Raw genomic sequence first — 26,472 nt, forward strand, 5'->3', positions numbered from 1 at the left:
CTTCCCTGCCGCCGCGAGCTCGTCCGCCAGCGATCGCATCTGTGCGAAGTATGTCGCAACAGACTGCTGCCCCTTCTGTGCATTAGCAAGAGCTATGCGTATGTTGTTGATGCGGGACAGGGAGGTTGAGGAGAACATGCTGGCCAGCGCTGTCTAGAGATCATGCGCGTGGACAATGGAGGTGACCTGCACAAGTACTTCCTTCGACAGATTATTCAGCAGATAGCCCAATACCTGCTGATCCTCCTTGACCCAAATAGGATGCAGGGGATTTGGCGATGTCTCTTCCTTCCCGTCTGCTGCCTTGGTGGTGACAGTCTGCGCGGGCTCCTTCATGGTTCCATCGACATAGCCGAAGAACCCCGCACCTCGGAGCTGTGGCGTGATCTGCGTCCGCCAGAGCACATAGTTTGTGCGGGTAAGCTTCTCGGTGATCTGACCGCTAAGGCTGGTCTGGGAGAAGCTTGAGAAGGAGGAGGACATGGCGGCGTGGTGGTGGATGTGGGCTAGATGAGATGGAAAAGGATTGCTCTGTATACCATGTGGAAACTGCGAGAACGTCTTACCCTACCGAGGGCAACGGTTTCGTGTTAAATAGCCAGGAGCTGATCCCTGGGATATGCGTACATGGTGGTTGAGATTACAAACGTAAGATACAAGAAAAGGAGGTTCGGTTATAGAGATAAGATCAACATAAGATCAACTCAAACACCTATCTATATCCTACGCAACTAACTCCGTATAGCCTTGGGCTTCAAGTATACGCATATGTTTAACACTTCACTGATATAGCTTGCTCCCTTGTAGCCTTAAAGAAAACGAGGCTATCGTCTGCGAACAATAAATTCGAAATCCCAGGGCTGTTTCGAGCTACCTTGACTGGGGTAATACTTCCTCCCAGTACTTCTTTTTTGAAAATATTCGCCAGTCCATCCGCCACAAATAGGAATAAGTAAGGGCTCATGGGATCACCCTGGCGGAGCCCTTTCGAGGGGGTGAATGGTTTAAGTACCTCCCCATTCAATCTCACTGAGAACCGTACTGATGTGACACATTTCATCACCCAACTAATCCAGACCGAGCTGAACCCAGCCTTCTCCAGAGCACCGCGAAGGTAATCCCAGTCCACTCTATCATAGGCCTTAGCCAGGTCCAACTTGTATGCGCAATGAGTGTTGTGTGGATTTTTACTATGCTGAATCTTGTGAAAGCATTCAAAAGCAATGATGGCATTATCGGAAATCAATCTTCCTGGGATGAAAGCACTTTGTGTTTCCGAAATCAACTCATCGAGGTAGGGTCGCAACCGGTTGACCAAGCACTTGGAGATGACTTTGTAGATTACGTTGCATAGACTTATTGGCCTAAAATCCTTAAGGCTTTGTGGATTCCTTCCCTTTGGAATAAGCACGATGACTGTGTCATTGATACCTTCAGGCATTACACCATCCTCAAAAAATTTCAGCACCGCTCCTATGACCTCCTTTTTAATTGTACTCCAATTTCGCTGGAAGAACCGGGCCGGAAACCCGTCCGGACCTGGTGCTTTTAGGGGACCGATTTGGAATAGAGCGTCGCTTACTTCTTTCTCAGAAAATTCTTCTGTAAGTTTTCTGTTCATATCATCCTGTACCGTACGTGGAAGCAGCTCAATCAACTCAAAAGGGACGACCTCCTCGTCCATTGTGTACAGGTTTTTAAAATACTCCGTTGCCACTGCATTCAACTCAACCTTCTTTTCAATCCAGATCCCCTCCTCATTCTTTAACTTTTTAACTTGGTTCTTTTTTGGCCGCCAAGTGGCCTTTTTGTGGAAGTACCTTGTATTCTGATCACCCTCTTTTATCCACGTCGCTCTCGATCGCTGTTTCCACATAATTTCCTCTCTTACAAGCAGCTCATCCAGATCACTAGACACCATTTTTATGCGGTTTGCAATCTCATTAGTTCTTGGTCTCTCATGGAGTACCTTCAGTTCCTTACGTTTCTTCTTGATACTCCCAGAAACTGATCCAAAGTCTTTCCTAGACCATTTCTGAAGTGAGTTTTGAACCCCTTTGAGTTTCTTTGCTACTGTAGCTAGTGAGGTGCCCGAGCTGAAACCCTCCCAAGTAGCTTCTATAGTCTTATCCAGTGAGGGAACTCGTTCCCACATCATTTCATACCGGAAAGACGCAGGCCTCCAGGTATTAGCTTCGGTCCCTAAAGACAGTAAAAGTGGGAAATGATCAGACCGGGAGGTAATTATATGTTGGATACTTGCATAACGATACAAATCTGACCATTCAGGCGAGGCCACTCCCCTATCCAATCTAGCCCTGACATTATTTCTTCCAAGTTGTTTGTTATCATACGTCCACTCGGGACCCTGAAACCCAAGATCATGCAGATTGCACCATGACAAAACATCTCTGAAATTGCTCATGTTCCTTTCAGATCTTTTTGCTGCAGAGAAGTGTTCACTTTGCCATAATGTTTCGTTGAAATCCCCTATCATCATCCAAGGCAGGGCAGATTTCGGTTTTATTCTTCTTAAGAGGTTCCACATGTTATGTCTCTCGTGTGCTTTAGGTTCACCATATACAAAGGTACCCCGCCACTCCGGGCCATGGGGATCAAGACGGATATGCACATCGATATACCTCAAACTATAGGAGAGCAACTTTATTTCAACACTATCGTCCCAGAACAGGGCGATGCCGGCACCTTTTCCCACTCCATCGTGGGTGATGCAGTTTTTGAGGCCAAGCCTCCACCTTATTTTCTTGACACTCTCCTCACACTGCCGCGTTTCAGAGATGAACACGACACAGGGGCGATAAGTATGCACTAGGCACACTAGCTCACGAACTGTACCGGGGTGGCCCAAACCTCGACAGTTCCAGCACAAGACGCTCATCCTTCCTGACGGGCACGCGCCATGGCACCCGTCAGTTTACCGGCAGCCCCGGGACCGGTTGCTTCCGTTCCACCATCTAAACCATTGTCCTCTTCTCCCTCTGCCTTATCCTCTCCTCTCATTTTCTTGTTTCTCTCCTCCCCTTTCTCACTGTTTGCATCAACCTCATCTACTTCCTGGCTCTTCTCTGCAGTCCCTCTTTTCCCTAGTACAGACACAGATTCATCTACCTCCTTATTCTCTCTACTCACGGCAGCTGGCACGTAGACTGCATTCGCGTTCTGCTGGTGAGCAAAAGCCGGCACTGGGCCGAAACCAGGAGGGAAAGGAGGCTCGACGTCGACCTCCTGGTTCCCAGCCGGCTCGGCGGCCTCTCCCACCTTGGTGGTCGTCCCTGTTGCCATGGCTGTGTTGGTAGCATCCTTGGTCGCAGTGGGGGTTTTGTTGCTGTCGCCCCCCACCGGGACCAAAGCCATGGCCTCCACCTCCAAGTCTCCAGCAGCCTTGTTGTTGATGTCGTCGCCGCCTTTTGCCGGCTCGCTCCCCCCTGCCATGGAAACAGGAAGGGGAGTGTTGGTGTCGATCCCCGCCCTGGCTGTAGACAGTAAAGCTGATGGTGAAGGAGCCGTCATTGTCATCTCTGGCCTGATGCGAGGTGGGCCATCATGGACACGCAGTGCGCTGACCGCAGCAATGGCAGCTTGCACATATGGATCAGCAAGTACCTCCTCTGGGACCTTGCACATTCTCACCTCGTTTCTCGCGAGCAGGGGGTCATTCTCATCATGGGCCCTTTGGATCTTTTCCCAGGCAAGCTTCGCTGGTGCCATCTAAGCCTCAGCGAACACTTCGGAGCCAAAATGCAGGAAACGCCGAGCGCTCCCTGCGTCCGGCGCGATGTAGCCGCCTTTGTTCTTGCTAATATTCATCAAAGTTCGGAAAGAAAATAGTACAAATCATCCATACATAGTGATAGATTATGGATGAACTTAGGCCCATATAAGACAATAATCCCTAGTTCATCTCTAAGGCCCATGCATGTGTACGGCAAGTGGTGGGAAGTGTGGGAAGTTTAGTCCCATATTGCTACAGTAAGAAGAATGGGACCTCTTTATAAGGCATGTTCTATCACTTGCTATTGGGAGCTTGGGAATAGGAGTTGTACACGCGCGCTCCTCCTCCACCCCCGCCCGCCTCGCCACGACGCGCGCGCGCCGCGGGTTGCGGGAATGAGCCGAAGCTTATTTTTGCCACTCAGAAATGGTTAATTAATTAACGAGTCGCTTACGGAAGCGCCACTGTCCGAGACGTTGGACCATGGGCTGTTCGCGGACTCGGTCGTGGGCCTGACCCAGGCGCATCTACCTGGCGGCCTATATAAGAAGGCGCTGGCCAATGGAGTGAATCCTGCCCGGGAGAACGGTAATAAGATTTTTGGGGAGCGTCTCGACGCGGCTGCTCCCGATCTATCCCCGTCTTCGTCCGCCTCTGCTTCCACTACTTCCTCTACATCGACTCCATGGCTGACGACGAAGTCGCCAAGAACAAGGTCTTGGCTGATGCCGAGGCTGCTGCTACCGCCGCCGCGTTGGCCTGGCCAACCGGAGGGTATGACTCGTTCATCCCCTGTTTGCTTGTTCATGTGCTAGCAGTATATATGTTGTTCATAGATGGTTCGATTCTATATATTGCATGTGCTCACATGCTTAGGTATCGGTATGAGATGCATATCGTATTTGCCATGTTTGCTGTCTACTTGTGGATTAGATTAATCGAGAAAGTGCTAATATTTCCAACAATCCAAAAACCTTATTTTAGGCACTTTTCGACTCATGGTTTCACTGCTACTCTGAAACCGAAAAAGTTTACCGGGACGCGTTTTAAGCGTTGGCAGATTAGGACCATCTTGTGGCTCACAGCGATGAACGTGTTCTGGGTTGGTGGTGTGCCCCCCACAGAAACGATTGCTCCTGAACAGGAGAAAGGCGTTTACGGAGTCAACCACAATCTTTCTGAGAGCTGTTCTGAGTGTGATTGGAGACAAGTTGAATTAAGCATATATTCATATGCGGGTTGCCAAAAACTGTGGGATGCGCTCGAAGTCAAATTCGGCGCAACCGATGCTGGCAGTGAGCTGTATGCCATGGAGCAGTTCCATGATTACAGGATGGTTGATAACCATCTTGTATTGGACCAGGCTCATGAGATATAGTGCATTGCTAAGCAGCTGGAGCTCCTGAAGTGCGAGTTACCGGACAAGTTCGTCGCGGGTTGCATTATTGCAAAACTCCCTCCTAGTTGGAGGAACTTTGCTACTTCTCTCAAGCACTTGAGACGTGAATTCTCTGTCGAGGATGTCGTCGGTCATCTCAGTATTGAGCAGAACTCGAGAGCAAAGGACTCACACGTGAAAGGGGCAGAGAGTTCTTCTAGCGCCAATGTGGTGCAGAAGAACTTCCGAAAGTTTAAGGGAAAGAACTCTGTCCAGCAGAATACTACCTTTAAGAAAAAGGGTAAGAAGAAAGACAAAAAGAGAGATGGCTGCTTTACTTGTGGTTCAGAGGAATATTGGGCAAACAAGTGCCCAAACAAGTACAAGAAGCCAGCACAGGACTCCCAAGTCTGTGAATGTCACTCTGAGCAACAATGATGCGGCATCTGGGTATGGTAATCTGTTTACCATACTTTCAGTTTGTCAGTCCACCGATTGGTGGATTGACACTGGGGCCAATATTCATGTGTGTGCTGATGTGTCTTTGTTTTCTTCTTACCAGGTCGCACGAGATTGTTCCGTCCTGATGGAGAATGGCTCGCATGCTTCTGTTCATGGTGTTGGCACGATATATCTGACATTTACTTCGGGAAAGATCGTGCAACTGAAGAACGTGCAGCATGTTCCCGCCATAAAGAAGAATCTCGTTAGTGGCACCCTTCTATGTAAAGAAGGATTTAAGTTAGTATTTGAGTCTAACAAAGTAGTCGTATCTCGTTATGGACTATTTGTTGGAAAAGGATATGATTGTGGTGGTTTGTTTCGCCTTTCCCTAGAAGATTTCTGTAATAAAGTTGTGAACCAAATTCATTCTAATGTGAACGAATGTGAGGTTTGGCATTCACGTCTTTGTCACATAAATTTCAGGTTGTATGACGCGGCTAGCTAAGATGAATCTAATCCCGAGTTTCACTTTAGCCAAAGGCTCTAAGTGCCATGCGTGTGTGCAAGCAAAACAACCTCATAAGCCTCACAAGCCTGCGAAGGAGAGACACCTGGCACCACTAGAGCTCATACATTCAGATCTCTGTGAGATGAATGGTGTGTTGACTAAAGGTGGAAAGAAATACTTCATGACTTTGATTGATTATTCCACTAGATTCTGTTATGTGTATTTGTTAAATACAAAGGATGATGCTCTATACTACTTTAAAATCTATAAAGCTGAAGTTGAGAACCAACTTGAGAAGAAAATAAAACGAGTCCAGTCTGATCGTGGTGGAGAGTACTTTTCTAGTGAGTTTGATTTATTCTGTGCGGAACATGGTATTATTCATGAGAGGACGCCTCCCTATTCACCCCAGTCAAACGGGGTTGCCAAACAGAAAAGCCATACTCTAACTGATTTGGCTAACGCCATGTTAGATACATCGGGTTTATCCAAGGCATGGTGGGGGAGGCTATATTGACATCATGTCATGTCCTAAATAAAGTTCCCGCAAAGGATGATGAGACTACTCCCTATGAGCAATGGGAAAAGAAAAGAATTACACTCTCTTACTTGCGCACTTGGGGCTATTTGGCGAAAGTCAATGTGCCGATCCCCAAAAAGCGTAAGCTTGGTCCGAAGACCGCGGACTGCGTTAATTTGGGCTACGCTAAGAATAACGTTGGCTATAGATTTTTAGTAGTGAAATCAGAGGTACCTGACCAAAGGGTCGGTACAATTATAGAGTCTAAGGATGCTACATTCTTTGAGGATACTTTCCCCATGAGAGATATGCAAAGCACTTCTAGACTGGAATCTGATGAGACTCATGAACCTGCCATTCCGATGGAATATTATGAACACAAAAGTGATAAAAGTTTATCAGAGGATGACGAGGAAGCTCCTGTTAGGAGCAAGAGACAAATGACTGCAAAGTCTTTTGGTGATGATTTCCTCGTGTACCTTGTGGATGACGACACTCCTAGTTCCATTTTCAGAAGCTTATGCATCTCCGGATGTTGACTACTGGAAGGATGCGGTCCGTAGCGAGATGGATTCCATCATGGCTAACGGGACATGGGAGATCACTGATCGTCCTTATGGTTGCCAACCATTGGGATGTAAGTGGGTGTTCAAGAGGAAGCTAAGGCCCGATGGTACTGTTGAGAAGTACAAGGCTAGGCTTGTGGCCAAGGGCTATACCTAAAAGGAATAAGAGGATTTCTTTGATACTTACTCACCTGTAGCTAGGCTGACAACCATTCGAGTGTTACTCGCTTTGGCTGCCTCGCATGGTCTTCTCGTTCATCAGATGGACGTTAAGACGGCTTTCCTTAACGGAGAGCTAGACGAGGAAATTTACATGCAACAGCCAGATGGCTTAGTAGTAAATGGTCAGGAAAGAAATGTGTGTAAGTTAGTGAAATCTTTGTATGGCCTGAAATAAGCGCCTAAGCAATGGCATGAGAAGTTTAATACAACTTTGACATCTGCTGGCTTTGTTGTTAACGAAGCTGACAAATGTGTATACTATCGCTATGGTGGGGGCGAAGGAGTTATACTATGCCTGTATGTCGATGACATACTGATATTTGGGACCCTCCTCAAGGTCATTGAGGAGGTCAATGCTTTTCTCTCTCATAACATTGAGATGAAAGACCTGGGCGTGGCTGATGTTTTCTTGAACATCAAGCTACTGAGAAAATACTGAGGGTGGAATTACACTTTTGCAATCCCACTATGTTGAGAAGATTTTGAGCCGTTTTGGATATTCGGACTGCAAATCTTCTGCAACACCATATGATCCTAGCGCGCGATTCGAAAGTTCGAAGGCACGACTGTAGATCAATTGAGATATTCTCAAGTGGTTGGTTCACTCATGTACCTAGCTTGTGCTACTCTCCCTGACATCTCATTTGCTGTGTGCAAACTAAGCCGGTTTGTTTCCAATCCGAGAGATGTGCATTGGCATGCTGTTGAGCGAGTGATGCGCTATTTGCAAGGCACTGTGAACTACATGATTCACTATTCTGGGTACCCGACGGTACTTGAGGGGTATAGTGATTCTAACTGGATATCTGATGCTGATGAGATAAAAGCCATTAGTGGATATGTCTTCACACTTGGTGGTGATGCTGTTTCCTGGAAGTCTTGCAAGCAGACGATCTTAACCAGATCGACTATGAAAGCAGAACTCGCAGCATTAGACACATCATGCGTCGAAGCAGAATGGCTTTGAGAGCTTTTGATGGATTTTTCGGTGGTTGATAAACCAATCCCGACTGTCCTTATGAACTGTGACAATCAAGCAGTGATTGCCAAGGCTAAGAGTTCAAAGGACAACATGAAATCCACAAAGCACATAAGAAGAAGATTAAAGTCTGTCAAAAAATCAAGAAACTCCGGAGTAATAGTGTTGGATTATATCCAGACGGCTAAAAATCTGGCAGACCCTTTTACGAAAGGCTATCACGAATTGTGATAGAGAATGCATCGAGGGAGATGGGTATGAGACCCACGTAAGTTGCCATGGGGGTAACCCAACCTAAGTGATCGGAGATCCCGTGAATTAGGATCTGAGAAAATAATCCAGCGGTCAACTGAGAAGAGTATCCTTAATTATCCCACTCTGTTGGAGATGCAATAATACTCTCAGTTCTGTAAGGCAGGCTGACTTTTGTCTTAATGTGCTCTAAAGCTTATGTAAGCAAGATGCTAACCTACAGAGCATTTTTTGAAGGAACACACCTATGTGAGCCCGACTGCTAGTCACAATCTATGAGATTGGGTGATCTCTAGGGAGCTCATGAGAAGGCACGGAGTATGACTAATAAGCTCCACCTGTGGGGTTTAGCCTTCGGCAGCCACGTATCAGCTGACAATAGGCGAAACTTCTACAAGCCAAACTGACAATTCAAGGCATAGTCCATTGTTCAGTTGTGAAGAAGTCTAATCCTATTGCTCTAGGTGGAAGTTCAACTTAACATTCTCCACTGAAAATTCTGATATATCAAATATTGTTTGGAACAGACAAACTTATGTGTCTCGAGATCTGGTGGGGGATTGATGAATTATGGATGGGCTTATGCCCATATAAGACAATAATCCCTAGTTAATCTCTAAGGCCCATGCATGTGTACGGCAGGTGGTGGGAAGTGTGGAAAGTTTAGTCCCATACTACTACAGTAAGAAGAGTGAGACTTCTTTATAAGGGCTGCTCTACCACTTGCTATTGGGAGCTTGAGAATAGGAGCTGTATACGCGCGCTCCTCCTCCTCCGCCGCCCGCTTCGCCTTGCCACGCCTCGCCTCGTCACCACGAGCGCGCGCCGCGGGTTGCGCGAATGAGTCGAAGCTTATTTTTGCCGCTCAAAAATGGTTAATTAATTGTTAATTAATTAACGAGTCACTTACGAAAGCACCACTGTCCGAGAGGTTGGACCGTGGGCTGTTCGCGGACTCGGTCGTGGGCCTGGCCCAGACCCATCTACCTGACGGCCTATATAAGAAGGTGCTGGCCAGTGGAGTGAACCCTAACTCAGTTCACTCATTCCCTCTCGTACAACCCTAGCCGCATCTACTGTTCCTCTCACTGTGCTGTCTCCGGCGATCCCATCCCGACGATCGCGTGCACAGTTGGTCGGGAGAGCAGGTGCCTCTGGAACCCTGTCGTTCGAGATCCTACCCGGGAGAACGGCAATACGATTTTGGGGAGCGTCTTGACGCAGCTGCTCTCGATCCGTCCCGTCTTCGTCCGCCTCTGCTTCCACTACTTCCTCTACATCGACTCCATGGCTGACAACGAAGTCGCCAAGAAGAAGGCCTTGGCTGATGCCGAGGCTGCTGCTACCGCCGCCGCGTTGGCCTGGCCAACCGAAGGGTATGACTCGTTCATCCCCTGTTTGCTTGTTCATGTGCTAGCCGTATATATGCTGTTCATAGATTGTTCGGTTCTATGTACTGTATGTGCTCACATGCTTAGGTATCGGTATGAGATGTATACCGTATTTGTCATGTTTACTGTCTACTCGTGGATTAGATTAATCGAGAAAGTGCTAATATTTTCAACACATAGCATGCAAATAAGTCTCTAATTCGATGTCCAACAAGTTTGATTGGTACAAAAATCATATGATTGGTGCAGGGCTCTTCACCAAGGCTTTCGAAGACATCAATATGGATGAACGTCCGTAAATTTTCTCTTCCAAACTACTCTCTCTGTTTCAGAATATAAAAACGTTTTTAATACTATGCTAATGTTAAAAACGTTCTTCTATATTTTAGGACGGAGGGAGTAACAAAACGCGCGCACTCACGGCCAGGGCGCGAATCCGTGGTCGGCCGAACGTTCGAACCGATGGTATTTATAATGGGCCACGTGATTGGGCTCACGCGCACGCAAAGGGGCCCAAACGGCGACCACCAGCGAGCAGCTCGCCACACGTTCGTTCCCCGTAGGAAAAAGGAAATCCCAACAACCCGTCAAAAAAGAAAATCCCAACACTCACGGCTCTAGCCTCTAGGGTGATCCATTCTCGGCGATTTTTCCTAAGCGGCGGCGGCCGGCGACGGGCGCCCCGATGAGCCGGACGCGGCGCGCGACCAGCCTCTCCGGCAGGGATACGAATCGCGGGGCCGTGTGGAAGTCGGGTCCCAGCTTTGAACCCTTTGTGATCTGACAGGTACACTCTCGCCTTCTCGCCTCTGATTAATCCCTTCTTATCTCCGACTGATCTCGACTGCTCTGACAATCCGAGAAGCACATCGTACGCATACATCGTTTCAGTTCATTGGAGATGGGCACTTTGTAGTAGTTCAGTTAATTACGTTTTAGGAAGCAGAAATTTCAATATTTGTGGTGTTCGAGTAAACCAAAAAAATTACCATCCTACTTCTCCCCTCCATCCATGATCAAATTGCATGGTTCTTTGTCAGGATCAGTGCCATCTATTTGGGAAATTGGCAGGATGAACTTAATGAGCGTTTGGGATCTGGGCTGCAGTGGCTGCCTTGTGACTCGTGGGTACTCAATCACCACACCATCCACTGGTGCCAAACAACCCCCGTCATAAGGCTTAAAATTTAGAAGCCTATGAGTTGGTGTTATAGAAACCTCACACCCTGACAATGCGCAGCTACTAAGACGTTTCATTTTCAATCTGAAAGCAGATTCATCATCTTCCATGTATCCATGGTCTTACAACACTAAACATATCCATTATTTAAGGTGCCATCATCATGGCAATACAATGTCGACTTGTCAACACAAATCAACAGCTTAATATCAACTCTAATTTCATGGGATCTCCTTGGATTGCAATCAGTAGCTCGAGAGCGAGTGTGAGCAAATTGAGTCTACAAGTCTCACACTCCCAGTATAGGCCAGTAGTACAATACCATCTGAATACATGTTCAGGTGACACCGCTGATGTTTCATAGCTGCCCACGGCCCATCAGTTCTTTTGCTCTGGCCACAAGTGCAGATAGAGGTACGCTGTGCTCCATGAGTCCCGCATCGCCCGAGAAGAACCTGTAATTTTCAGCCCTTGAAGTTGTACGCTCCACCCTTAGCAGTGCTTCCATCATCCAGTATTTGTTGAAACAGCTGGCGTTGCCAGGATTACACTCCATCATGTATATGGCATGTTCAACTATCACCCTCCTGATTCCGGGACAATGACAGGTGGGTATCATATTTGAGTTAAGTGCATCAACAAGCCTCTTTATAAATCTTTCCTTGATCTGACCATGCTCTAGTTCTCGTGCAAAATCACCTGGAATGACATTACATATTTGTGAACTAAGGCCAACAAGAACCTCCAATTCTATCCCTTCTGCATCCATTATTCCTTCCAGCACCTGTAGTGGAAATAGCTAAGCTGTGTAAGTCATGATTACACTTCAGTAACATGGTTAAGTAGAATCCATGACGTTGCCATGTATTTATTTAGTCGTGTGGTGTATAGAAGTATATCAGTGGTAGTTGATGAATGCTACAGAAAATGTTGCAATAACATGTTGTAAATATTAAGGTACAATATCCGCGCATATAGCCACATTTGCAGCGCTCACCTCTCTTGTAATGTAGGAGATTTCCTTCAGGTCCGAGTCGCCAAGCTCAAATTGAGCATGCACACACATATTTTGCAGCAGGCTTGAAGCTATGCACCTGTACCTGCCACTATGGATCATAATTGTGAGTTCCTTGATGAAGACATACCCTGGTTCTGCTAACATAACCAGACAGTTATTGACACTCTCCATTGCCAGTAGTGCTAGTGCTTGCCCAGCGTTCATTCGTAGTAACTGATCTGAAACTGCACTTGAGGATGCGCCTTGGCTAAGAAATGCATGCATCAACCTGCTAATGATCATCGGGATGTGCCCGATCTCATTATTCACATTTCCATCCATGGCAAAGTTTCTAATGAGTTCTGCTGTAAGCTCCCTAAGTTCTTGGCTGCTCCCTCTGTTATCCAAGATCTCTGCAAGGTTGCTCCAAAGGAAGAGATGTTCTGTAATCTTCTGACGCAAAGTTACACCAAATTTGCCTTTAGTACTTGCGAGTCTTCTCAGAAGCTTCAACGATGAACCTTTCAGCAGTGTCTCATCAATATTTATCATGTCACCTCTGTTGCTTGTGAACTCTATGACCTTTGACAAGAGGCCTGTTGCTCTGCTGATTTCTATACAGTTCTCAGGATCAAAGGTAGCAAGCCTTTCAAGAATCAACATGCCCTGTACAGGGAGGAGATCCTGGTCGGTTGATGTCTCCTCCTCTGGAACAGACCAATGTTTTGTAATCTTTCTCCAGCATCTAAGTATGTGGGTATTTTGTTCATCCATGTTAGTTGGCTCCTCTCTCGGAATCAAACAGTATAGTGCCATCTGTTTCAACCACTTAAGCATCGGGGAGGTCAGCTCGTTCCTGCCAACTTGCTGAATCAGGTTATCTTGTTTTGTCTCAGGGCTACCAGTCTCCAAAAGAGGGTTCTTTATATTATGTCCTTGAACAGTGTCCAAAAGTGAGGCTATGAGATGTGTCGCCCCAGGGATAGGGACAACTCGGAGGTTTTCAGCGAGCTGGGCCGTGATCTTCGCGGCGAATGATCGAATATCTGTAGCCCCCTCACTTGTCCAGCCCAACATGTTGATCAAGCAGGTCACTGCCTTTGTACAAGTGGTGAGTTCTAATATGGCCATAGTCCTTAGGGGCTCCTTTTTTAGAAAGCTGTGAAGCATCTTAAGACCATAGAGTTGCATCCTGGGAGAGTTTGACTTTAAAGAATCCATTGCAAATATGATGAGGTTGGTCTTCTTTGGGCCAAGCATAGCACCTTCCATGCATCTATCGAAGGCATATGCATAGTACAAATTGACATATTTCACTCCCGAGGGTCCTCCAAATCCAGCACGACGGATGAGTGATCTTCGTAGGATGAATGAAAAGATATCAAAGATGCCGGCAACAATATAGAGTATCCCTTGGCCAAGCACCATCACATAAAAGATGTAGAGAGATGACAGAAGGTTTTTTGTATTCTCATTGGTTTTCTGGTCATTATAATCTTTTCGCATAACTATAAGGCGCCACAGTGCCAGCCCAATTCGGAATATTGCTGCCGGAATTTGGAGGTTGCCAAATGAAGTTATCATTAGAACAAGTATGTCCATTATGATCAGCAAAAATATACCTCTTCTATGAAAACTGAACACTGACATCACTGTCGCAGCAAACATGCACAAGTTCAGAACAACTCGTTGCCAAAATGCTATTTTGCTGCCAAGAACCCAGTCTGCTAGTTTGTTGATGCTTGGGAACCTCAGCCTGCTGATTGTGAGTACGAGCACTACCACAAGTAGTACCAAGTACATTGTGCAGTTGGCAACTGAGCCATGTCTTTGAAAGATGAAATTTTCTTTGAACTTATAGGAGTGCCATACAGAGGGACAAAGCAGTAGGATTGCAACCATTGGGCTCCATAATGAGATCATGCGGCCTAACATGGGTGGAATTGCAGCTTCTCGACATAGAATTGAACCAATCACAAGTAGTGCCAGTACTGACAAAGTCACTATCTGTATTATTGTATCATTGCCCCATATAACAAGAATGCCCATCAGAACATTGAAGAAGCATATGAGCGAGATAAGCCCATTCCAGCCAAGAGACCTAAAAGCACCTCTTGTGCGGAAGAACAATTGGTAATCCAGCCTGTTGTTGCGGCTGAACATCCTGAAGCACATATGTATATGGTATTGTTAGACAAAAAGTCAACATACAATCAAAAAGGGTGAAGATATGCTGTGTCTAAATCAGAGTGACGATTGTGAAATTTGGGACCATGGAAACTTATCCTGACAAGATTTTGGTAAAGCTCTAGACTTCTACTCCCTCCGTTCCAAAATGTGATGAACCAATCTGAAATACTTTAAATAACTATTTTTTCAATTTTCCAACTTGGATCTCCGTTCCAAAATTAGTTATTTAAAGTATTTCAGATTGTTTCATGGCAATGGTTATATTCAAATCTCTAGGGCTTGCAAGCCACATTCTGGGCCTTTTGTGAAATGAGGAATGGTACCGACTTTGAAACAATAATATCCAGTTCAGTGAAAGTTATTCTGGCAGATGTCAATTGCTTTGGGATCCCGGTTTGTAGTGGTCTCTATATTTTGAGAACTTGAATGATTGTATTCAAGAGAAACGTTCAATAGAACAATGGAATGGGGCTCCACCGATTGATGTTGTCCGGCCTGGCATCGCAGTGTGCGCCATGCATAGTGCCAACTACCCACTAAGGGCATCTCCAACGATTTTCATCAAAACACCGCTAAACATTCGGGCCATGCGGTTTGAACGCTTTGTGTGCATCAAATGTTCACAGATCTACCCACATGTCTAAATTCCTGCAAATTGAAGCTAAGCTGGGGAAAGTTTGCGAGACACCCGGCCCACAAAAAAAACCACCCGGAGCCTCACTTTTCTCACTCCGTCCCTCCGCCCTTACTCTGTATTCGCAACTTTGATATGATATGGTGCAACATTAGTACTACCTAGTGTAACTTTTTTCAAAACCAATTTTGGAGCTACATGATCCAACCTCCTATGAGGTTGCAACGTAGCAACCATGACAACCAACTTTTTATATGTGCAACTAGTCTACTGCCTTAGCCATCTACCTAGTAGTCGATGTGCAAGCCCCCTCCCTACTCGTGGATATGTAATTTTCGCTGTTGGCACACCCTGTCCCACCCACCCTACTAGCGATAAGTACAACTTAGTCTGTTGTTTGAGCCAACTGCCTAGTAGTTTATGTGCAACTCCTTCAACGACGGAGCTTAGTTGAGACCTGCAGGGGCCATGCCCCCCTAGCCTTAAGGGGTTGTTTATATTTGAACCTTTTTACCTTTACCCCCCCCCCCCCCCCCGCCCCCCCCAAAAAAAACCATATTTTGTTCCTCGCCCCCCTGAACATCTTGTCTAGCTCCACCACCAAACTCCTTACCTTCCCTACTTGAGGATCTGTAATTTTAGTTGGTGGGGGCAATAGTCAAAGTTGCACATAGTCTACTAGGCAGTTGGCAGGGGCAACAGACTAAGTTGCACATCTCACTGGCAGAAGATAGTTGAATGGTAAAAACTGCACATCCATGAGGGTAGTGAAAAGTTGCATATAGGCGGGGTGCAAAAGTTACACATCTCAATACTAGTGGTAGTTTGGATGAGTGTTGGTAGAGGAAACTACACATCGACAGGGTATGGGGGAAAGTTGCACATCACTATTAGGCAGTTGGATGGGGCAGCATCCGAAGCCTGAAGCAGTACATCTACTACTAGGCAGTTGGCCGATGCAGCAAACAGTGAAAACTGCACATCCACAAGCAAGGGGGAAGTTGCACATCGACTACTAGGCAGTTGGCCTGGGTAATAGATGAAGTGGCACATCTCACTGCTAGGGAGTAGTTTGGGATGGAGGTGCCATCGATGAAAACTGCATGTTCACGGGTAGGGAAAAGGTTGTACATCAACTTCAATTAGTTGCACATCGACTGCTACATAGTTCGATCTGACAAGGACTAAATTGCACAAAAAAGTTCATCGACATATACCCATGCAGGTCTAGCTTCGAAGAGCACGTCGCGACGATTCCAACAGTGAAAACAAATCTTAATTTTAATGCATAGTTTGGGAGTTGTGCCTTTTGAATTTTGAAAACCTGAATTAAATGCACAACAAAACAGAAGAATGCACCATAGGATGACCGTGGGAGCATCCAATGGGTCATGAAAAAAAAAAGAAATCAGGTAGAAACACTTTCCTAATTCTGGAAGGGGACAAAAAGTTTCTAAAATGACCGGCTGCCCGATTTTTTATTAATAATAAATAATAATACTGTAATTCCGAAACTAGTAATGATAGGTTGGAATTTTGAAAAATAGGAAGGACGCCATGATTAGTAGCGTCCAGGCCTGGTCGCTATTGCAAACCATGTCCACACCTGTACGCTATTCTTAAGAGTGTCCTGTGTTTGGTTCATCATGGCCCAAAAACTCCTCGCCCCTGTCCGGCCTAAGGGCAACTCCGACGACCTAAAGTCAACTCCGACGTGCGACCCAGACCGACACAGATTATGTTCGTTCTTTGTTCGTTTGGATCGGTTAGGCGGGGCGTGCACGATATAAGACGGCAACGTTCTCGTCCAGGACCACACCCAAGCAGCGGCCATGGCTCCTCCACAGGCTCAGACGCGGGCCGTGCTGGTGGCGGTGGGGCCACGTTGGCCTCAACTTCGGCTGCCGATTCGGCCAGCGCCGGTGCATGGCCAGACCACCTGGCGGGCTCCACACGCTAGGACTCCTTGATGGCCATCCTTGTGGCCTCTTCGAGGGCCGCAATGTAGGCTTCCTCGGCTTCCTAATCCTCCCCCTTCACCACGCCCGGAGCTGATGGTGGAGCGGTGAGCGCGCGCGGTGCACCCTTGAAGCACGATGGACAACGTTGGTCGTGCTCGGTGCCGAACCACGCATCCCATTTCGGCAAATCCACTATATACGCTGGGTTGCGACAGAGGTCGGACAGGAATACAGGATGACAGTGGTGGATCTCCGTCAGCGTGTGCGGCCTGAGTCCGACATGGCCGGCACCAGAACCCTATCGGAGTTGAGGTGCCACCCGTGCGGCAGGTTCACGTCGGGCTACGGTACCGGCAGACCATGCTTCGAGAAGTACTGGCAGTGGTGCACCGACATGTAGAGGTGAAAGCGCAACCTCCGACTCAAAATTGACTTATCTGTTCTCATAAAGTAGCCAATTACCAATTGTATTTTCCAAGAGTAACAACCCAGTCACCTATACGAGGTACAATGTACACTTGTAACCATTGAATAAATTATACAGAAGACCAAACAAAGAAGATTCAGTGAGGCCATGGAACAACTCACATGCTCCAACCATAGGTCGAGTGGATGATCCTAATGATGAGCGAATGATCCTAATGACAAGTGGCCAGTGAGAAGATGTTGCTCCTGTGATGATTGGTGATGTCCGTGATAGAGCTTGCTTACCACCCAGCAAGGTAAGAAGCGACGGCCGCAGGTGTATTAGGGTTTATAGGTCATGAAATCTCTAGCCATCAAACAAAAACGACTCGGTTCAGCCTAATCAGAGCACCAATCGAAGGAAATGACTGGACGCCATCCGTACTAGCATCCATACCTGGCCGCAGTTAGCAATAGAGTCCATCCTGGACGCTGTTATTTCTGGCGTCCTTCCTATTTTTACAATTTTCGCCGGCCCTTTACCAGTTCGGAATTACAGAATTATCGTTTACTAATAATTAAAAACCGGAGCACTGTTTACTATTATCATTTACTATTAATTATCATTTACTATTAACATGTACAGAATTACAAAATTATCATTTACTATTATCATTTACCAGCTTTGGAATTACAGAATTATCATTTACTATTATCATTTGCAGAATTATCATTTACCAGTTTTGGAATTACAGAATTTTCACCGGCCCTTTATCTTAATTTTAATGCACAGTTTGGGAGTTATGCCTTTTGAATTTTGAAAACCTGAATTAAATGCACAACAAAACAGAAGCATGCACCATAGGATGACCGTGGGAGCATCCAATGGGTCATGAAAAAAAAGAAATCAGGTAGAAACACTTCCCTAATTCTGGAAGGGGACAAAAATTAAGTTTTCTAAAATGACCGGCTGCCCCAGAGTGCTAGTGGGCAGGCATTTGCCCGCTAGATGCATCCAATATAGAGTATCTAATACGTACAATTTTCCATGTCGATTTTTTTTTCATGCCAGCAATACAAAAGTTTCCATGCCACCAACACAAATTTTGCTACATCACTTGCAATATGTTTTTTTTCCTTTTATTGCCGTCATGTGTACTACTCAATGGCACGTATTAGATATTTGTGTTTTCTATAATTGGCATGATAGTTTAAGATTTCAACATCTTCTAAACATGGATCACAGTGATGGTAAATTTTGACATTGAACATGGCAATTTTTTATGTTATATGGCTTTTTTCGATCTTAACCATGGCAGTTTTATTTTAAACACCATAGCAAATTATTTTAAATTCCATGGCAAATCCTTTTTGTTACGTACCATGGCAAATTTATTTCTCTAACCATGTCAAATACCATGGCAATTTTCCACATTTCCCATGGTTCAGGGATCAAACGAACATGGCAAATCTTTTTTTAAAGATCATGGGCAAATTTTATTAGTAAATAGTGCCATTTGCATCTTGGTTGCATTATAAAAGTGCTAGGGTTCGCAAGTATTTTGAGTAAACTCATGGCAAATATGTATAACCCAAACCATGATCTAGTGAAAATACATATCAACTATCGTACAATTTTTTGTAAAGTTGCCATGTGACCATCACAAACATATTTTGCTTAACACAAACAGTGCAAAAGCTAGTGTTTGGCAAATTTAACTATCATGGGGAGAAAGGCCAATTCTGTCACACATGGCAATTTGCTATGATTTTCATTAGTAATTTTGAAAGTTGCCATGCGACCTTTTTCCACAAATACACACACTTTTCCATGTCCAGTGAGATTTTTTTTCCTAATTTTGACATGTAACCGTACATTTTTTACATATATTTATGAAACTTGCATGTTTTATAGTACAAAATTCTCAAAATTTGCCGTGCAACCATTACATATTTTGTCCTATTTTTCCATGTGTAAGTAATTTAAATTTCTAAAATTTATCATGTGGCCATTTTACAAATTTTCCAACCTTTTGCTTGATTTAGGTAAATTAATCTTCTAATTGACATGTGGACCAATACAAAATTTCCAACCTTACTGCTTTTAGAGTAAAATGTTCTTAAATTGCCATATTACCCTTTACAACATTTTCCTATTTTTTTGATGATTTTAGGATTGAAAAACTATATCTAGATTTTTGATGTTACTAATTTTAGATGTACAAAATTTGTCAAGCTTGTTTGCCATGTTAAAAATAAAAAAAACTTTCTACATTGCCATAATTGTTAGCGGCCACTTAGGTAGAACTCCTAAATCATTTTTTCCAAAGTTGTCTTTTAGAGCCATGCCAATTTTTTGTTGCTCTACATCATGGCAAATTTCTATACATTTTTGTTCTGCTCCTATGGAAAATTTAGCTTTAAAAAACTTTTCTGAATCATGTCAATTATTTTTTAGAGCCATGTTTAATGTTCTCATAGCAATTCTAGAGTTTTTTTTTTCTCTCACATATGGTAACTTTTTTGCAAATACGCAGGTGCTAGACCATGGCAAAATTTTACATCATGCAAATTTTTATATATTTTTAATATTTTTTGTAATGTACCATGGCAATTGTTTGTTGTGTAGGTATCCCTTTTCAGTTTGAGCAGGACAAATTTAGGACGCCGATAACTGCCACACGTATGGCACAAATGGATACCCGACGACACGAGTCGGGTGGTCAGGAAACAGCCCACACGACCCTGTGTGGGCGAACATTCAAACTGTTCACACGTCCAGACGCAGCTAGTTTGTGCCACACGCCGAGCCAACAACTCACTCCCACCCCACACGTGTGGCATGAAGCAATTTCACCCTGACATTTTTTTATGGCAACTTTGGTTACCTCAGGATGGCAACTTTAGTTGTAAAGCATGGAAACTTCTTTGTTTCGTTTTTTGGGGGTTTCGTTTGGGTTAACTATAGTTGCCATGTCTAATTAACAGTAGTTGCCACGTGTGATCAAACCATAATTGTCACGTGTGATTAACTAGTTGTCATGTGTGGTCAAACCATAGTTGCCATGCATGGTAAAAACATAGTTGCCATGTGTGATTAACTAGTTGCCACATATGCACATCAGTAATTGCCGTCTATCGCCGTGTGAGCGTCGTGTGGGCGAAGAGAGCAGTTTCGCCTACACGTTCAGGCGAGCCTCCTGTGTGCCGTTCGGGTGAGGTACGCCCACACGTGTGGCACTAAATGATAACACCCACATGATGCTGGGTGCTTACGTTGCTCTCCACCCAAATGGCAAATGCTTCAAATTCATGCAAATGGATCGAATGGCATCGAGTACGTGTGGGCGTTATCATTTGGGAAAATTTATTGTACTTACCAACGCATTTTTATTGTAGAAACAATGGTAAATTCTCTTTTTTTTCTGAACTTACCATGTCAAACTTATTTGTTTATATTGTGGAAAATTCTTTTTGTACATAACATACGACAAAGATCCTATATTTTTTGCCGTATCAAACATTGCAAGCATGTTTTTTCCCAGCTTTTTCTGCCACGCTTCTTTACTTAGCAGATTTTCTCAAATTTCACATGGAATTTGGCAAATTTATTTTATGTAGCTTTTCCCATCTTCTTTGTAGCTTGCACTAGCTTCAGAAGTAGTTTTGTCCCATCGGGAGTGGGGGGCTCAAGTGCTGATGATGGTAGGATGGTAACTTAAAAAAGATTTGTACATCATGGAAAATAATTAGAAAAAGTCTAAGTCACATGGCACATTACAAAAAATTAAGTGTTTGATATTTGCTTTAAAAATTTCACGACACTTCCATTGTATAGATCATGAAAATTTTAGTGTATGAATCATGGCAACTTTTAAATTGTGTTATATGAATTCGCTGCGTTTGTACTCTTTCACGGTAGTTTCATTGTTAGGGACATGGCAAGTTTATTATACCTACCATGATAATTTTATTTGTGAAAATACTCACGGTAAATTTGGTTCTTACCATCATGCCAAATTTATTTACTGGGGGAAGGACTTCTTAAAAATTTCTCTCCATGCTGTTTTATTTCGCCAAAAAATCCCCAAAACGCCCACTGCCCCCAAATCCCCACCCCGGCCTGTAGTTCATTCCAATCGCCCGTGCACCGCCCCAAATCGCCATCGCTGCCCCCAAATCGCCCGAGGCTGCCGGTCGGAGCCTACCGGCCGGTCTCCTCCGCCACCACATCTCCTCGCCGCCGCACCGTTCCTCTCCTCACCACCGTCGTGCCGTTATTCTCCTCCTCCTGTGCCCGCTGCCACCTAGGGTTTCGGTGGTGCTCGCCTCGCTGTCGCGTCGTTCCTTTCCCCTCAATTGTTGTGCCTTTCTTCTCCTTTGGACTTCCGTGTCGCTACTCTCCTTCTCCCATGGTCGCCGGCGGCTAGGGTTTCGGGTGTGCTTGACTCCCTTCGTCGTCACATCGTTGCTCCTCTTCCCACCGCGTTGTTCCTCTCCAAGCCGTGTCGACCACCATCGCCGTTGGCTTCCAAAGGTAACAATTTTTTCCAAATTTCTTTGTTGTTCTTATTTTTTTCACGCTTGACCTGTTGTTGCTGATATTGCTACTGTTGATGTAGATGTTCTTCCTTGAGCTCCTCTGTCGTGTGGGTGCTGATCGTGGCCGAGCTCCTCTACCGTTCCACTGCTCTTCTCTGCGTCGGCTGGTGAGCTCCGCCTACCCTGCTGGTGGTGGTCATTTTTGTATGCACTTGTTGTTGCTAGTGGTGGTGGTATGCTACTGCTACTTCTATACTGTTAGTGTAGTGCTAATTAGCTACTGTACTGCTGGTGTTGCTACTTGCTACTGCTTAGGTAGCTAGTGTAGTGCTAATTAGCTAGTGTATGTTGTAGTCTTGCTGCCTGCTACTACTGCTTGTGTAGCAATTTAAGCTGTTAATTAGTTGTTGCCTATTGCTACTGCTGCTACTGCTTGTGTTGTTGCTTGCTGTTGTTGTATGATGCTTGACATGCTGTTGTTGTTGTTGTATGCTTTCAAATATATGACCCACTGTGTCGGATGTTCTCAAATATATGACCCACTGCTTGATGTTGTGTTGTTGTTGTTTTTAGCAAGTTTGTTTATATAGGACAAGGTCTATCGATGCGTTGAAATGTATTTGCTCTCTTATGCTCATAGATATTGTTGTAGGTAACTTTTAGTTTATATAGTTTCAATTGTTGTGCTTAGTTCATGCCTCTAGCTTCTACTTGTTTTGGGTATGCATCGCTATTAGGTATGTAGTGTGTTGACTATCATTCCGATGGTGCTTTCTTTTGAAAGAGATGAGAGTAACAGATGAGATGCTCTTGAAGGAAGGATACTGGTTGTTCGTAGGTGGTCGGTCTTTCGCCTCCTCCTCCTCTAAGACCTTGGTAGAGCAGGGGAAGGACGGAAGGACCCACCTCACCGACGGTCGAAATAACATTGAGAGATGAGAGATGTTATGGGAGGAAAGACACCACTGTTTTCGTAGGTGGTCGTTGCTCCTCATCCCTTGATGTGAGACATTGGTAACGCAGCAAGGGATGGGAGTAACGACCATCACCGACGGTTGAAATATACAAGCAAGTAGTGCCCCACCATACATATATACCACCACTTGAGAGGTGAGAGTTGTTGAAGCGAGCATCGATGGAATGAAAGTCAACCCACATGAAGAGTTGCTGTGTATTATTCATTTAGTTTTGAACCTAGCAAAATTAAATTTGATATCGAGACTATTGTCGGATGACACTCGTGCGGGAGGATGGCGCCACGCTGCCCTCCCGTGACCGGGTTTTGTGGTGTTCGACGCCGTGACTCGGGTCGCTACGCCGCTGAGATCACCTGCAATGGCGATCGGTTGTGGCTTGGCACGTTCGACACCCCGTAGATGTAAATTGGTTGCTAGTAAAAATGCGCCTATTGATCTTAATGATCTGCCTTTGTCTATTTTGATTGAGCAAAATAGTGACCCCGTAGATGTGAATTTTGTCTCGCGAAACAATTTTAATAACAATGCTTATAGAGGTAATTTAATCCTAGGCCTTTTCTTGGAAATTCCTCTAATAATTATGGCAATTCCTATGGTAATTCTTCTTACAATAATAATAGGAACCCCTCTGATCTTGAGAGTAATATTAAAGAATTTATCAATGCTCAAAAGGTTTTCAATACTACGATATAAGAAAAATTGAGTAAACTTGATGATATGTCTAGAAGCATTGATAGAATTTCCCATGATGTAGAAAATTTCGAGATTAAAAATTTTCCACCTAAGGTTGATGTTAATGAATCAATTAAAGATTTATATGTTTCCATGGATGAAAGTAAGAAAAGAACCACTATGCTTAGAGCTAAAAGAGAATTTCCAGAAAGAGCGTTTTCGACTGATTGCTTTCATAGTAATGATGAAGATCTTAAAATGATTGGTGTTTCTTCTATTGATTCCTTGTTTAGTAATATTAAAATTGATGATAAAGGGACCGAAGAAGAGTCACTTTTAGCTAGAAGGCTTCCCCATAATTCGGAGGGTGGAAATCTTGTTGAAAAAATTGATAAAAGTCGGTTTGAAGAGGTCAAAACTTTAACTAGTGGTGTGCCCACTCTTTTGGATTATGAAGACTTTAATTATGATAGTTGCTCTTTGAGTAAGTGTATTTCTTTGTTGCAATCCATGTTAAATTCACCCAATGCCTATGAACAAAATAAAGTTTTTAGTAAACATATTGTAGAAGCAATGATGAAAGCTTTAGAAGAAAAGTTGGATTTAGAGATTTAAATTCCTAGAAAATTATATGATGAGTGGGAACCTACCGTTAAAGTCAAGATCCAAAATTATGAGTGCTTTGCTTTATGTGATTTAGGTGCTAGTGTTTCCACAACTCCGAAATCTCTATGTGATGTGCTTGATTTTACCAATATTGAAGAGTGTTCTCTTAATTTGCAGTTGGCGGATTCTACTCTTAAAAAACCTTTGGGAAGAATTAATGATGTTCTTATTCTTTCAAATAGGAACTATGTGCCCATAAATTTTATTGTTCTTGATATTGATTGCAATCCGCCTTGTACTATAATACTAGGTAGACTGTTTTTACGAACTATAGGTGTCGTGATTGATATGAAAGAAGGGAAAATTAAATTTCAATTTCCATTAAGAAATGGTATGGAACACCTCCCTAGAACTAGAATTAAGCCACTATATGAATCAATCATGAGTGCAACCTATGGAGCAAAAATCAAAGATGACAATACTTGAATATATGTATTATGCCTAGCTAGGGGCATAAAACGATAGCGCTTGTTGTGAGGCAACCCAATGAATAATATTTTTTTCTCTTTTTATTTCTGTTTTTGTGTGTTCACACAATTATGCTACTGTTATGATTGTGTTTTTATGTTTTAATTAGTGTTTGTTCCCTGTGAAGCCTTTATGATCATGTTGGGTGATAGTTGATCTGATCTTGTTGGAAAACAGAAACTTTTGCGTCCAGTAGAAGAATTGTTAAAAATGACAGAAGCATGATAAAATTATGAATTTGTTATAAAAGATTGATATACAAATTGCCTACGTTTTCCTAATTGTTAAGAATTTTTGGAGTTACAGAAGTATGGTCAAAGTCCAGATTACTACAGACTGTTCTGTTTTTGACAGATTCTGTTTTCGTTGCATTGTGTGCTTATTTTGATGAATTTATGAAGTATATCCGGGGGTATAAGCCATGGTAAAGTTAGAATACAGTAGGTATAATGCAATAATAAAATATGAATGGGTTTGCAATAGTACTTAAAATGGTGATTTGCTTTATTATACTAACGGATCTCACGAAGGTTCTGTTGAATTTTGTGTGATTGAAGTTTTCAACTTTTGGGTGAGATCACGATGGGTGAAGGAATAAGGAGTAAAAGAGCCTAAGCTTGGGGATGCCCATGGCACCCCAAGGTAATATTCAAGGAGAACCAAGCAACTAAGCTTGGGATGCCCCGGAAGGCATCCCCTCTTTCTTCTAACAACCATCGTTAATTTTACTTGGAGCTATATTTTTATTCATCACATATCATGAGCTTTGCTTGGAGCGTCTTGTATTATATGAGTCTTTGCTCGCTTTGCTTTTTAGTTTGCCACAGACATCCTTGCTGGACACATCTATTTGAGAGAGTCATAATGATGCTATGATTTGTTAAAATTGCTTTATGTGCTTCACTTAAATTTTTTGAGCTATGGAATTGCTCTAGTGCTTCACTTATATCTTTTTGAGCACGGTGGTGCTTTAATTTTTGAAGAAATACTCTCATGCTTCACCTACATTAATTTGAGAGTTAGTAATTTTTTTTAAGAAATTCTCTCATGCTTCACTTATATTATTTTGAGAGATGAAAATTGTTATGCTCATGTCCTTCACTTAAATTTATTTGAGAGCTTCTTATAAGCAAAGGTAATATATGAAATTAGTCCCAGAGTGATAGATATCCAAGGAGGAATATGTTAGGCAGCATTCCACATCAAAAATTCTGTTTGTATCATTTACCTACTTGAGGACAAGCAGGAATTAAGCTTGGTGATGTTGATACGTCTCCAACGTATCTATAATTTTTGATTGTTCCATGTTGTTATATTATCATTCTTGAATGTTTTATATTCATTTTATAGCAATTTTATTTTATTTTTTGGGACTAACCTATTAACATAGTGCCCAGTGCCAGTTGATGTTTTTTGCTTATTTTTTACTTTGCAGAATATCCATATCAAACGGAGTCCAAACGCAGTGAAACATTTTGGAGATTTCTTCTCCGAAACTTTGGTTTGTTTGGCCAACTAGATTGATTTTTCTTGCAATGGGAAGATGTGCTTTGTGATGGGTTTGATCTTGCTATGCTTATTCTCAGTGACAGAAGGAGACATGACACACATGTATCGTTGCCATTAAGGATAAAAATATGGAGTCTATTCCTACATGAATAGATCTTGTCTACATCATGTCATCGTTCTTATTGCATTACTCCGTTTCTTCATGAACTTAATACACTAGATGCATGCTGGATAGTGGTCGATGTGTGGAGTAATAGTAGAAGATGCAGGCAGGAGTC

The 26,472-nt window shown here is 43.8% G+C and overlaps 2 protein-coding genes and 1 long non-coding RNA gene across 3 annotated transcripts; 2 read left to right on the top strand and 1 right to left on the bottom strand.

Moving 5' to 3' along the window:
• Positions 1-4,820: 4,820 nt before the first annotated feature.
• Positions 4,821-6,047, top strand: LOC147984015 (uncharacterized). The gene is made up of 4 exons (XM_087540951.1): positions 4,821-5,069; positions 5,127-5,519; positions 5,674-5,817; positions 6,039-6,047. Exons 1-4 carry the CDS (start codon positions 4,821-4,823, stop codon positions 6,045-6,047), a joined length of 795 nt encoding a protein of 264 aa, XP_087397077.1.
• Positions 6,048-10,527: 4,480 nt separating this feature from the next.
• Positions 10,528-25,693, top strand: LOC147984016 (uncharacterized). Its single transcript, XR_015615793.1, has 3 exons — positions 10,528-10,780; positions 19,990-21,897; positions 21,983-25,693. It is a non-coding gene; the product is annotated as an uncharacterized LOC147984016 (long non-coding RNA).
• Positions 11,035-15,474, bottom strand: LOC125535929 (uncharacterized). The gene is made up of 2 exons (XM_048698998.2): positions 12,171-15,474; positions 11,035-11,957 (listed from the first exon to the last, which is right to left on the bottom strand). Exons 1-2 carry the CDS (start codon positions 14,343-14,345, stop codon positions 11,532-11,534), a joined length of 2,601 nt encoding a protein of 866 aa, XP_048554955.2. The 5' UTR covers positions 14,346-15,474; the 3' UTR covers positions 11,035-11,531.
• Positions 25,694-26,472: the final 779 nt, after the last annotated feature.

This window comes from Triticum urartu, chromosome 2A (assembly GCF_056163025.1).
Source record: "Triticum urartu cultivar PI428250 chromosome 2A, HENAU_Tu73, whole genome shotgun sequence".
NCBI classification, from domain to species: Eukaryota; Viridiplantae; Streptophyta; class Magnoliopsida; order Poales; family Poaceae; genus Triticum; species Triticum urartu.

Coding starts and splice junctions, on each gene's coding strand:
- LOC125535929 (XM_048698998.2), bottom strand. CDS start 14,345: ATGTGCTTCAGGATGTTCAGCCGCAACAACAGGCTGGATTACCAATTG. Junction 11,958..12,170: donor TCTCCTACATTACAAGAGAG/GTGAGCGCTGCA, acceptor TTTCCACTACAG/GTGCTGGAAGGAATAATGGA.
- LOC147984015 (XM_087540951.1), top strand. CDS start 4,821: ATGAACGTGTTCTGGGTTGGTGGTGTGCCCCCCACAGAAACGATTGCT. Junction 5,070..5,126: donor AGTTCCATGATTACAGGATG/GTTGATAACCAT, acceptor ATTGCTAAGCAG/CTGGAGCTCCTGAAGTGCGA. Junction 5,520..5,673: donor AGCCAGCACAGGACTCCCAA/GTCTGTGAATGT, acceptor TCTTCTTACCAG/GTCGCACGAGATTGTTCCGT.